The 12904-nt window shown below is 43.3% G+C and overlaps 1 protein-coding gene across 1 annotated transcript; it reads left to right on the top strand.

The window, feature by feature from the left end:
• Window positions 1–4498: 4498 nt before the first annotated feature.
• Window positions 4499–11166, top strand: LOC141479477 (glioma pathogenesis-related protein 1-like). The gene is made up of 6 exons (XM_074168671.1): window positions 4499–4798; window positions 7424–7669; window positions 8069–8181; window positions 8966–9048; window positions 10320–10346; window positions 10434–11166. The coding sequence occupies exons 1-6, from the start codon at window positions 4619–4621 to the stop codon at window positions 10658–10660; spliced, it is 876 nt and encodes a 291-aa protein (XP_074024772.1). The 5' UTR covers window positions 4499–4618; the 3' UTR covers window positions 10661–11166.
• The last annotated feature ends 1738 nt before the right edge of the window (window positions 11167–12904 follow it).

The raw sequence follows: 12904 nt of genomic DNA, 5'->3' as shown, positions 1-12904 counted from the left end.
TGAGTATGCCTTGGAGAGAAGGCAAAGTTGGAAAAGAGCTCTACAGTCTCCCAGAGCTTTACAAAAACCTCGGTTCCTACTGACCATATTTCTGCTGGGCTTACAGTAGGCCTTTCATCTGAGATACAGTTCTAGCGTTTTTCCTGAGGTAAGCAGTGTGAAATTTGCAGCACTGAATGGTGTGCAGCTAGTGATGCCATCAGATCCTGTTTCAGTAAATGAAGTAGTTTCTCCATCCACGAAAATAGCTTTTCATTCTGCTTTCCTGAACTTGTGATACTGGGTTTCTGTCCTCAGTGCTGGTTCGTGTGGTCTTCACACAAAATATATATAGATTGCCCCATTCCTCAATTCCGTATCTTTGTGAGGAAATCTATGAACGGCTGAGAAGATAGTTAATTCCAAGATCCCTTTTTTAAAAACAGCATGAATGTGGACTGTAATGGCTTGCTCTGTCTTCTCTCAGGAGATTCCCGAGTACTAGTCCTTAATATTCCAATAGTATTGTAGGGGTTCTTGAACTTCACAAATCGATACTGCTGCCGTGCATCAACCATTTCTGGTGTTACCCTGTGAAAAAAGGTTTAGGAAGGATGGCAGAAAAGCTGCTTCGTTTTTCAAATGCCTTGAATTTAAAAAGAAAGAAACAAATGTGACACATGATAGTAATTTAAGTTCAAGAAATGTAAACCGTGTATGAAGAGCAAGGAAAATAACCAGCGATACTGACCAGCTAGGCATATTCTTGGACTCTGTAATAAGCTTCCTGTGTCTGTGCTGTTGAGCTCATGCTAAATCCTTCGACCTGCACAATCTGCTGAAGCTGCTACATCAAAGAATCACAGAATGGTTGAGGTTGGAAGAGACCTTTGGAGGTCATCTGGTCTAAGACCCCCTGCTCAATTAGGGCCACTTAGACCTCATTGTGCAGGCCCTTGTCTAGGCGCCTTCTGAATATCTCCAAGGATGGAGACTCTGCAACCTCGTGGGCAACCTGCGCCAGTGCTTGGTCACCCTTGCAGTAAAAAAAATATTTCCTCTTGTTCAAAAGGAACCTCCCACATTCTGGTTTGTGCCCCTTTGCCTCTTGTCATGTCACTGGGCACCACTGAAAGGAGCCTGGCTCTTGTCTTCTGTACACCTGCCCCTCAGGTATTTGTATGGTTGAAGAGACTGCTGTCTTCCAGAGCCTTTTAACTGCCTGTCCGTCTTCCCTTCACGATCTTTAGCGGAGCTATCACCAAAGGGAGGAGCCAGCCTTCCATGAGTGCTTCACACTTCCCTTACTCTTCGGTTGTCCTTGAGGGGCAAAGTAGATGTGATAAAGGGCCAATTTCAGTGGCAAGAAGTGGGCACCACAGGAGGGAGAACACCTACCAACCTCTGGTGCTTTGGTCCATATGACATCCTGGTACTTTGTAGAGGGAACGCAGCAAACTCAGGCTATGGGGCGTAGTTGCAGTAAGCAGGACTGTACAAATTCCCCCAACCAAAACTACAGTCCAACCCCATACTAATGACCTTCCCTGCTAATTGTGAGGCTGTTTACAGCCTCATTATTACAAAATAATTGCAAGGTTTTTTAGCTTTTAATGAATGCAAAATAGTTTGTTGTAAAATAATTCTTGTGGAAATCCAGTACCACCACCCTCTTTTCATTAAACCTGCCCAGGCAAACATAATGTGGCATCCAAATCCCAAAGCTTAATTGTCATTTAGTTTACAAGGTCCACTGATTAATGCTGGCAAAGGTTTATAACTCTCTTTCTGTGAAAACATCATTTATCGATGCTTGAGGGCAGGCTGGACTTGTGCTTTAATTGCAGACAGAGTCACTAGATGGAGCCAGCGTCACTTCTGCAGGAAAGTATCTTCATTTTATAACCTGACCTATCCTGGATTTGTCAAAATTTCCTGCTTCATAAAGACCTTAGTTCAGTTTCCAAGCACAGAATTTCAACTGCATGCATATAGAACTGCAAGATCACCGCATTGCTAAATTAATGGTACAGTTTTAGTGTGATGATAATTTTTTGTGCAGATTGCACGTAGTTGTAATATAATCATGGTTTTACATTGTCTAGCTTTAGGGTCTCAGAGATTGCACAGGCATTATTAGAAAAGAAAAAGAAAGAGAAAACATACTTATTTTCTAATTTTAAGGTAATATTCAGCTGGAGAAAGAATAACTGGCAGTAAACTGAACTCAGTAGGCCCTGGTTTAGAAGAGGCAAGATGACTTCCAAAGGAACCAAGCAATGGACAGGCCGCTTGTTTTCAGTTTAGAAGCAGGGGAGGGGGCCATTCACCATAATGACCTAAACCATCACAGTTTGACCTAAGGATCTCTCCATTACCTGGTGCTCCACATACACACCATACTGCCAGTGGCACTTGTGGGCTTCGGGAGTGCACATGGTAGATTGGAGGGCCTTTCTAGCCCGGAAGCAAGCAGCTGACAGGAGAGACCAACCTCTATCCTCTGGTAGGACAGATGGTAATGGCACCCACAGGAAGAAGCCTGCCTCCCGAGATTCACTTCACGATCCCAGCCTGACCAGCAGTCACCAATACCTGGAAGAGGCCATCCTCCTGTGCATTTTAAAATGTCCCACCACAGCTGAAGGCCTTGTCACCTTTGCCAATGCTCCCACGCAGTTTCTAGGATAGAGCATGACAGCAGAGGACAGAACCTACATCTGCTAGGCAAGGGACCTTGGCACTGATAGTGGCACACCAGGAGGCAGAGTCAACAGGTGGATCTAGTAAATGTAGGTAAGGTCATGACCACTGCGTACGTGAACAGGTGAAGCAATGAGATCTAAAGGGCAATAGTGGCCTGCAAGTGTGGCTACCACCTTGGTCTGGGGTTGTGTCAGGATGGGTGCTTCACCTTCTACTTCCCGTTACTTGCCAAGGGAGGTGAGAGTGTGAGATGATTGGTAGTGCCTCTTGCATCTTTTCATCAAGGACATGACAGGACCAAAAGCATCTTGCACCCAGCTTGCTGTGCCCACAAAGAGAAAGCGGCCAGTGTCCTACCACTGACCAATTCGGCTTGGTCTTTTTTAAACAGAAATAATTTTATTAGATAAAAAATCCAGTGATCTTACTGGGGGAGTTTCAAAGCACAGGAAACTATTAAAAAAAAAAGGGGGGGGCGGGGGAAGAAAAGATAATACTTGTTGAGTTCCCTCTCTGCCCAGGTCTTTTGTGCCTCTGAGGCCCCCTTTTTCTTTCTTTCTTTGCCAAAAGATCCCAAACACCAGAAGGTCCCTGCCACTTTTGCATCCTACAGACCTTCATGAAATTGGTCAAGATACCATGGCAGGGCTAAGAGGAGGGCGTGGGGAGTTAGAAATGCACAGACATCCATACGCAGATAAGTATGTAATTGTATTTCCGTTTATGGCATAGATAGGTATAGCTGTGACTGTGTTGGAGGGCTACAGCTCCTTCAGCCTATCTGAATGAGGTGTGCGGATTGTTACCAGACTCTCTGAAGCAAACCATGGGTATTACTGAAGAGGGAAAAGCCATCACGCAAACAGAGAAGGCAACACCAGAATGATATTTTCCACAGGTGTCTGGCAGGATAAGGCCTGACCTGCAAAACTGAGCAGGGAATCGGACCCATGAAGGTTGTTTCCAATCTACAAGATATTTTCTCTGTAAACCTGCCTAAATCTGAGTTACAGCACCTTGGCTTTTAAAACATGCGGTTGTTCTTATGCTCTTGGATGTTTATACAATTTAGTTTAGGTTTGAAAAAAATCCAAGCAGCTTGTGGAGCAGTTGGAGAGACAATACAAATCCCAGCACAGCCCATCTTACCTCCCCAGGAAGTGATCAGACTTGGAATGTGACACCAGGAGGGCTAATCCTATCGCCGCCCTCTTTCCAGGAGCACAGGAAGTTCCTCCCGCGATTTCAGGCTATCAGATAATGGCAAATGGCTAAGGAAGGAGAGAATCAACACATACTCAAGCTTGGGATTTCCAAATTGGACTTTAATTATACACCAAACCAGGTCAGAAGGTCTGTTCTGCAGCAAGCTGCTGTTCAGGAACTTTTTTCTTGCTCTTGTGTTGAGGTTACATTTCAATATATGCAGTTTCCCTAATTCTGTTCATTCCTAGAGTAATTCTGAAATAGAAGCAAAGTCCTGCAAAATAATTGTGGTATGACTAAGCTATACTGTAGGAAGATCAGCTAAACAGCAGATTTGTATTTTTGTCAAAACTACGGTTTTTATGGCTGATGCAGGTTTTGGGAAGGCTGTTCTGCAGCGTCTCTGCAGATAAGACCTACAGTCATAGAATGGTTTGGCAGTCAACCAGCGTGGAGCACACTCAAGGAGAAGGCAGATGTGTACCTAGAGTGTTGCTCCTTGCCAAAATGCATGGCAGATGCCTCTTTCACAGTTTACCCTTTGACGGCCAGCTGTGATGTCAGATAGAGCTGCACCTTATGAAGCAATTTCACTTCCTGTTACTTTGACACTTGCAAGTCCTTCCACGCCCAGAGAACAACCTCTGAAGAACTGCTTGCCAGTATTATCTCCACCTAAGAGATTTTTCTAGTAAAAACTTAATAATACTGGAAGCATTGAAGAATTATGAAAATCACATTTTTCTTTGCAGCATTGTTCTTTCTGGATCTCCTTGCTTGCTGTCATGGTTATCCGCAATATCCCTTGCCTGACATAGAAGATGCAAAGTTCATTGAAGACTGTGTGAGAGCTCACAACAAGTTTCGATCCAAAGTGAATCCACCAGCCAGCAATATGTTTCGCATGGTAAGGAGGTGTTTGTGATCTGTTTGAAAAGTAATATAGATTTTGCTGCTGAGTTAGCCTATCTTACTCTTCATTTTCTTTGTGATTTTCTTTTCTGTTCTGTCAATGATTTTTGTACTGTATATGTTAGTTCTTCATATGAAATAGAAAAGATATTAATTTTCACAGTATTGTTCAGTTTTAATAATTTGAAGGAAATTCCTTGTTTAGGGACGGAATGCAACTCTAAACTTCAGCCAGAGCAAAGGGCTGTACTGCAAAACATAGTGTTCAGTTCTCAGCATTTCATTTACCTCTTCATAGGAAAGATAGTCATCTGTTTTATGTTAGTCTGGTTTCATATGGGGAAGCTGTTTGGTGTTAAAAAGCTCCTGAATAGGCAATCCGCTCAGTGGGATTTGTTGAAAATCTATCATCTCCCCTTGTTTCGTACTGTCTAGCACGTGTTGAAGAAAGGGGTATCTGCCAGGACATCCATTTAGATACCTGATCTTCATTTGCTGAAGCAGGGAGTAAGGATACTAATATCAGGGGTGGAAAGCAGAGCTTCCTATTAATACAATGGGTATCAGAACAGGCCATGGATAGATCTCAGCTTGCTCGGTGGAATACATGAGGAAAAAGGTAGAGAGATAGCTGAGGGAGGTAACCCCCCTCAGTTGATGTCATTACTCGGAGCCTGCAGCAGTGCAGCATAGCTGGGAAGGAAATTAAACGCATAACCACATGCACAATATGAGTAATCTCTGTGAAAAGAAGTTCATAGGAAAGGGGTAAAATTCAAACTACTCATGATTTTAATTTCTTGCCGTTTTAAAACAACAATGTTTAATTGAACATGCTAGCGCACAAGAGCAAACTCACCTGCTCAGGCCAAAGTTCCAGCAAGCCTGGAATGAGAGCAGGACAAATACCCAGAAACCTCTTGAATCAAAGGTGTTGCATTGTATTTAAAAGCTCTTGATGGATATTTCTCTTGTATGATTTTTTTTCAGCCTTGAGCTCAATGCAAGGTTTTATCATCCCTAGCATCATGTAGCAAAGTGCTGTGCAGCCTAACTGCAAGTTGTGTGAAGAAATCTCCTCGCGTTTGATTTGGACATGTTAATTCCTAGCTTCGTTTCATAGTCTCTGTATTGGAAGGAGCAAGTAATCATTGCTTATTTACCCACTTCACACAAGATGTCCAGCTGTCTCTGATCAAAGGTGCAGATTGCTTTATTAATTGCAAATCTGCAATTGCAGATTGCTCTGTTGCTTTATGACATCCCTCCATACTTGAGGATAATCATCCTCTTCCATGTTCTTTCTGCCCTTTCCAGGTTTAGTGTCCCCTTCTTGGGGTGCTGCACACAACATTTAACAGGACTTCTACAGTGGTGTAATTATATACCTGGGTTTATTCTCCGTTCCTTCTTAAGGAATTTCTAACATTTTATTCGTTGTTGGACTACTTCAAAACATTGATTTACAAGTGGTAATAGCCAGCTCCAGACCTGTCATTATAAACTCAATGTCAAAATTGTTTGGGTTATTTTTTTTGAACACATCCATTATATTTCTCTGTATGGAATCATAGAATCATAGAATCATAGAATGGCTAGAGTTGGAAAGGACCTTAAAGATCATCAAGTTCCAACCCCCCTGCCATGGGCAGGGACACCTCTCACTAGAGCAGGTTGCTTAAAGCCCCATCCAGCCTGGCCTTGAACACTTCCAGGGATGGGGCATCCACAACTTCCCTGGGCAACCTGTTCCAGTGCCTCACCACCCTCACTGTAAAGAATTTCTTCCTTATATCTAATCTAAATCTCTTCTCTTCCAATTTAAAACCATTGCCCCTTGTCCTGTCACCACTCTTCCTGACAAAGAGTCCCTCTTCAGCTCTCCTGTAGGCTCCCTTCAGGTATTGATAGGCTGTTATAAGGTCTCCCCGGAGCCTTCTCTTCTCCAGGCTGAACAACCCCAGCTCTCTCAGTCTGTCAATGAATTTCACCTGCCGTTTTATTGCCCAGTCATTCAGTGGCATAAAATCTTTCTGCAAGTCTCGCAAACTGGTTTCTCAGTTTATCATTTGGGCTGCTCAGGCTGGGAATGGTTCCTCCTCAGCCCAGCAGAGATGAGTGAGACTTTTATCTGCTTGGGCCACACGCTGAGGAGGGAGAAGAGCAAAGGGGCAGGCAGAAGGGGAAGGGAGCAGCTGTTACTCTTCTCTCCCTCGTGGCCAGCAGAACAAAATTCCTATGTGATCTAGTGGTAATTGCAAAGTGCAAATCCGTGGACAGCCAACAGCTTCCAAGCATAAAGTCCCTCAAGCCACTCCAAGGCTGGGGGTTTCACCCAGCTGCCTCCTCTCAGGCCAGGCAGCTTAAAGACTGCAATCCAGCTCTAAATGTTTTAAGAAGTCAGATACCATGGGACAGTGGATAGATACTATGTGTCCTGCAATATTTAAGGGAGAAAGAAGAAAAAAATTGTTGTGGGAATAGAAATGTCAAGTCAGGGAAAGAAACTGAATGCAGGGGTGAGAAGCAGGAAAGGGGAAAATAATCCTCACAAGTTTCTGCTTTAAAATGTTTGAATTCAGCAGTGCAGGTTATAGTATGTTTTCTTCCTTTTCTACAGTCCTGGGACGCTGCTTTAGCTAAGACTGCCAAAGCATGGGCAAAGAAATGCAAGTTTAAGCACAATATCTACCTTAAAATGCGGGGAAAGGTGCACCCCACCTTTACTCCTGTTGGAGAAAACATCTGGACTGGCACAGCCACCATCTTCTCCGTGGATGCAGCTCTCAGTGACTGGTTTAATGAAGTCAGCAGCTATGATTTCAACAGCAATCGCTGTACTGGCATGTGTGGTCACTACACCCAGGTGAGTCTTACATGCCCAGTGGTTTCACAGAAAATCCAAGTACAGGCTTGAAACAGGCCGCTTTGTAACAGCAATTACAGCAGGGGTTTTCACTCCCCTGGTTTATTGCTGCATGAGATTGGAAGTATTCCGAGCCCCAGGGATGTCCGAGGCCTGTTTTCAGTAACGTTGGAAAGGGATTATCCCCTGACAATTTCATGTTTCCAGGGGAGCCAGATAATAAATGCAAAAACATTACCAAGCGGTCACTTGTCCAAGCTGCCCTGTGGGTTGTGGATTTTGCTCCTGTGCTGGCTGTTTTAAACTTCCACAAGAACTTTCCCTTCTCCTTTCTCCCTAAATGCCGTTGCTTTTTCAGTCTTGGAACAGGTGCATTACATCTTTCCCTTTGCCCTTCAGGTCGTTTGGGCAGAGAGTTACAAAGTCGGCTGCGCAGTTCACTTCTGCAATACAGTTGAAAATTTTCCAGGGCTCTTCCGAGCAGCACATTTTGTTTGCGACTATGGGCCAGCGTAAGTTAATTATGGCATGTGGGGCTTAGGCGTTTTATTTTTGAAATAGCCTATAACTGACCCGGTATCAGATGCTAACAATGATGGGAGCAGTTGTAACAAATTTCAACAGCAGCTCTGTCCACGTGTCACTGGTCTGAGGGAAACTTCCCCTGGCCATTGAGAGCAGAAGCTGCTGGACATAGTCAGAACTGCAAAAAATCCCTTTGTTAAAAAGCAGGCGAGCAGATCACAGCTGAGAGCAATCGCCTTAACCAAGGTGGTGGAATAAAATCTGTTTTGACTTCAGTCTCTGCAGGAAAAGTATGAAAGGTGCAAGCTTTCTGTTTGAGAAAGATTACATCTATCTATGGCCCCACCCAATCTTCAAACAAGACATTTTAATTTAAGAAATAAAAGGAAGACAGTCCTCTAGTTTATCTCATACCTTGTAATTTCTGAATTTGCCTTTTACAGATTTTTTTTTTTTACATACAGATGGGTAATGAGAGATTAGAGGCAGATTCTTGTATGCTTACACTGAATAATACAGTATTGCCTGAGAAGTCTCATTAATTTCAAATGGAGAGAGTCACCAGGTAGCTGCTCCTTATGCCAGTGAGAGCTTTAATCTGATCTAAAAAGAATTTCAAACAATTGCAATGATCAGGTTTTGGATAAAGGGATTTCCCCCCCTCCCCAATAGCTTTGCATGATAAATTATTCTAACAACGTGATGAAACCATGTATTCAAATTGCTTTTCAAACAACTGAGCTAACAAAATATTGTTGTTCTGCTTTGCAGGGGGAATTACCCAAGAAAACCATATAAAGCAGGACAACCATGCAGTGGATGTAGTAATGAGAAGTGCGTAGACAAGCTCTGTGGTAAGACCAAAGTGATCAACTAAGAAAATTGCATAGAAATAAAAGTGGCATAATTATCAGTAGAAATATAACAGTGAGTTTTATTTGCACTAAGTATATAGAGGGTCTGTAGCCCACTGCACAGCAACAGTACCAAACCCTGGTAAGAATAGTATAAGAAGGAATTAATTGAAATATTTTGCTGTTGAAGGCTCTCAGAGGTAGAAGCTAGAGTTTCTGATGAAGAGAAGTATCAGTTAGACTACTTCCCACCTTTTATCTGATCAGGAAGTCAAATCTAAAACTTCAGCCCCAACAATAGTGCCTGTTTAGTTCTTTTTTTCCCTAGCTGAAATAGTATATTCAACTTCTGCTTTCTTGCTTGTTTAGTATGTCCTATCACATTTTCTGGAAAACTATAGTTGTGAACCAGTAGTAAGACTATACTGAAAAGCACACTTACTCTAACTGCTGCAATTTGTTGCAATACAGCACTGAGAGCTTGTTTTTCCACAGCAGTTTGCAGCTGTGTACCTTTATGTCATTACACCTAGTCCCAGATTAGTGACAAATAGTGTTTTAAATAAACAACGTCTTAAATCAAAGATGAATTTTATACAGAGGTTTAATGGAGGTGGTCTCTACTAGCCAGGCTTTAGAAAGCTTCAGCTGTAGAAATAATTGGGCGTTTGGTATCCTTACTTCCTTCCATGATATCCTGGCTGACTCATCTTGAAGTCTCAGACAGATGCATCACAGGAAAACTAGAAACATCTCAAAGGCTAGGGGGAGGGAGGGAGAGGAGGAAAAGAGCTTTTAAAAATTAAGTGCTAGATCCTACAACTCATTTTACCATATTCTCCTATAGGGCAAATCAGCAATTCTGATAGGATGCACGTAGGCAATCCTGCAGATGCATCAAAGCTTTTAGTAAAGGTGTATTTCTGTGATAAATTTAGCAGTTAGGTTTGTCTGTCTGTAACTACTTAAATTTGCTTTGTGTATCAATTTAAAATAAATTCCAAGTTTTGTTTTTATTTGCTAGTCCCTCCTCCCCATGAAACAAATTCTTCCTAATGCATGTACTTCTTTTGTGCTTCTCTTTCAACTCAGTAAACATTATGAGCCCCATGTCAGCCAGGAACCCACTCTTTTTGGCCTAATTCCCCCTTGCAGGATGTTTTAAGCACTGACTGGCATTGTCAGGGCAATCAGCCAGGCAGCAGCAATGGGTTTCCTTTTTACATTAAGAGCCACCACTCACATTTTTTCCTTTTCTGATCTCTTTACAGAAAATACAGAACGCGAGAAGCTAATAAGTACGTATCAAATTGTTCTTAATTACTTTTCCATAAGTATGGATAAGTTTGATGGGTCTTAACACTTTTTTCTTCACTGTTTTTTAGATTATGCCTACTGGTATCCAGACTGGGACGCACAGCCTCAGCCACCACGGCCCCGTCCCCCCAGGCCTCCCGTGCCGCCGTACATCCCACCTGCTGAGCATCCGCGTCCCTCTTGCGACCAGTACTGTATTAGTATTTTAATTTTAAGGCCACTCTTTTTGGTACTGAGTGCTGGTGCTGTTCTTTTAGTACAACAGCGGTTTCCACACACATTTTTTTGTGAGTAGTGACCAATTAAGATACTGATAGCGATCCTACCACTGTATTACTCTCAGAGAATTGCACACATTTGCAAAAACACTTGGACATCTCTCCATTATCCTTGTGATGTTTATCCAGCATAGAAAAGGCTGCTTCTTCATTCAAGGCAAGATAAAAGTGGTTGTGCATGGAGTTAGTGTAATTTATTGGCAGTAGCCGCAACGCGTTTCTATGTCAGCACAAGCCTCTTAGCTCTGGCACAGCAGCAGCTTTCTAGAGGGACCACGTAGACTATATATTACTATACATGCTAACAAGCCTCCTGGAAACCTGGAGCATCACAAAGACATGTCTGAAGTGGCATAGCAGATCCAAAAGAAGCAATAACTCATCTCCTTCAATTATCCAAGACATTGCTTTCCCCTGGTAATGGATATTTAACAGTATGTGTTTTTAAACAGAAAGAATAAAGCTTGTCCTTTACTCTATTTAGCCTATGTGTATCAGTCTCAATTAAAGTTACTCTATTGTCAGTTGTACTATTCTGTTCTTCTCTCAGAATTAAGCTTTGTCCTCCATAGCTGGAAGAATGCCAGGGAATGTTGATAGAGAAAGAATTAAGATGGAGTGTCAATAGGGAGAGCTTAATTTTAGGATGTGAGATGGTGACAAAATCTGAAATGCAGAGTAGATGACAGCCATCCTAAGCCTGCAGGCAGGGAAAGGGCAGGGGGAGCAGGGAGGAAAAACAGGAGAGGAAAGATGAAATGGGCCCAGGACAGATTCTAGTTTGGAAACGGAAGATCTCAGCCTCACTAAAAAAGCCCAAACTGTTGATGGATTTAGTTTGGTTTTAGACACATTTAGCCCTCAACCCCTATTGTTCCCATATACATTTGTTAGTAAGGGAAACAAACCCATCTTTCACTAAGAGATACTGGCTGATATTAGCAATGCATAACTTTGATATCAATATTTAAAGCTTTTTCTCCTCCTTTATCTTAATCCTAATATTTTGAAAGCATAGTGACTCAAATTCTGAGCCACACTGCAGCTCTGAAGGAGCGTGGCATGCCACAGAATATAAATGAGCCCCAAATGTTTGGGCTCTTGTCACATGCTGCAAAATGTCACCATGTAAGAAGATACATATTTAATTTCATAACTGTCAGTTACTGTCTGCTGCCATCTTTTATATCTGCAAACAGCAAGGAGGCTGGGGGCAAGTGCTTGGGAATGACACACAAGTGGGACAGGTGACCCAAACTGAGCAAAGGGATATTCTCTATAACGTTGTGTTCAGGAAAAAAAAAAAAAAAAAAAAAAAAAGGGGGCTGGCTTTCAGGGTGGCCATTGCTCAGAGACTGTATGGGCATCAGTCTGCCATTGGGGGTGGTGAGTGATCGCCTTTGCATCACTTGGGGATTTTTTTTGTTTCTCTGCCCCCTTTTTCCACACATATTAAAATGTCTTTATCCTGAACCATGAGTTTTCTCACTTTTCCTCTTTCTGTTTTCTCCCTTCGTCCTGCTGGGGAAAGGGCAGTGAGCGAGTGGCTGTGTGGGTGCGTGGATGCTGGCAAGGGTCAACCCACCACATTAATCTGATCTAAGAAGGGTTCCATAAGGGAGTTGTAAGCACAGTGTTTCTCATCCATGATTCCCTCAGAGGGCCTTTTCAACTGTAAGCAGTCTTCCCATGAATAGCTGGAGATGAGTGACCCACAGGGCCTAGCGTGTGCTGGTGGGGCTGATGTTGCAGCCTCACAGTGTGACCCCAGACCACCAACCTGAATGTGGCCTTGCCACCAGCTCCAGCACCTACAGGACTGCATGTGCAGAACTGATAACTGTGACCTACACTCAGATGTTCATAGGATGCAGATTCCTAAAATGAACCCTGGAGTGGGAAGAAACCCAACCTCATTCTCACAGAGATGTCCAGGTAGGGAATATGGGAAAGGGCCTGAGCTTGATGGACAAGTGATAGCTAAGGGCAGTGTGAGGAAGAAGGCGGTGAGGAAGGTGGTGGGCCTGAGCAGGGAGTGTTGGGCACCCGAGGCAACGTACACGGGACGTGGGCTCCCAACTCCTGGCTGTGAAACCCAGTGTGGGTGCTGGGCACTTGGCACGAGACAGCGCCAGCCTTCACAGCACCCAACGCTGCTGGAGGCTTGGGTTGCAGGGAGTGAACTACAAGTTGCTAAGCTTAGGAGGAGAAATTGATAGCAGCATATAGCACAAGTATGAGATCACAGGAGAAACCCCTCA

Source organism: Numenius arquata, chromosome 2, assembly GCF_964106895.1.
Source record: "Numenius arquata chromosome 2, bNumArq3.hap1.1, whole genome shotgun sequence".
Taxonomy (NCBI): domain Eukaryota; kingdom Metazoa; phylum Chordata; class Aves; order Charadriiformes; family Scolopacidae; genus Numenius; species Numenius arquata.
Note: the sequence above shows the minus strand (reverse complement) of the source record. Positions and strands in the feature narration are given on the sequence as shown.

What these genes read in the sequence shown, in the direction of transcription:
- LOC141479477 (XM_074168671.1), top strand. Translation starts at nt 4,619, where the DNA reads ATGAAAATCACATTTTTCTTTGCAGCATTGTTCTTTCTGGATCTCCTT. An exon ending in CCAGCAATATGTTTCGCATG is followed by an intron (nt 4,799 to 7,423) that starts GTAAGGAGGTGT and finishes CCTTTTCTACAG; the next exon opens with TCCTGGGACGCTGCTTTAGC. An exon ending in TGTGTGGTCACTACACCCAG is followed by an intron (nt 7,670 to 8,068) that starts GTGAGTCTTACA and finishes TTTGCCCTTCAG; the next exon opens with GTCGTTTGGGCAGAGAGTTA.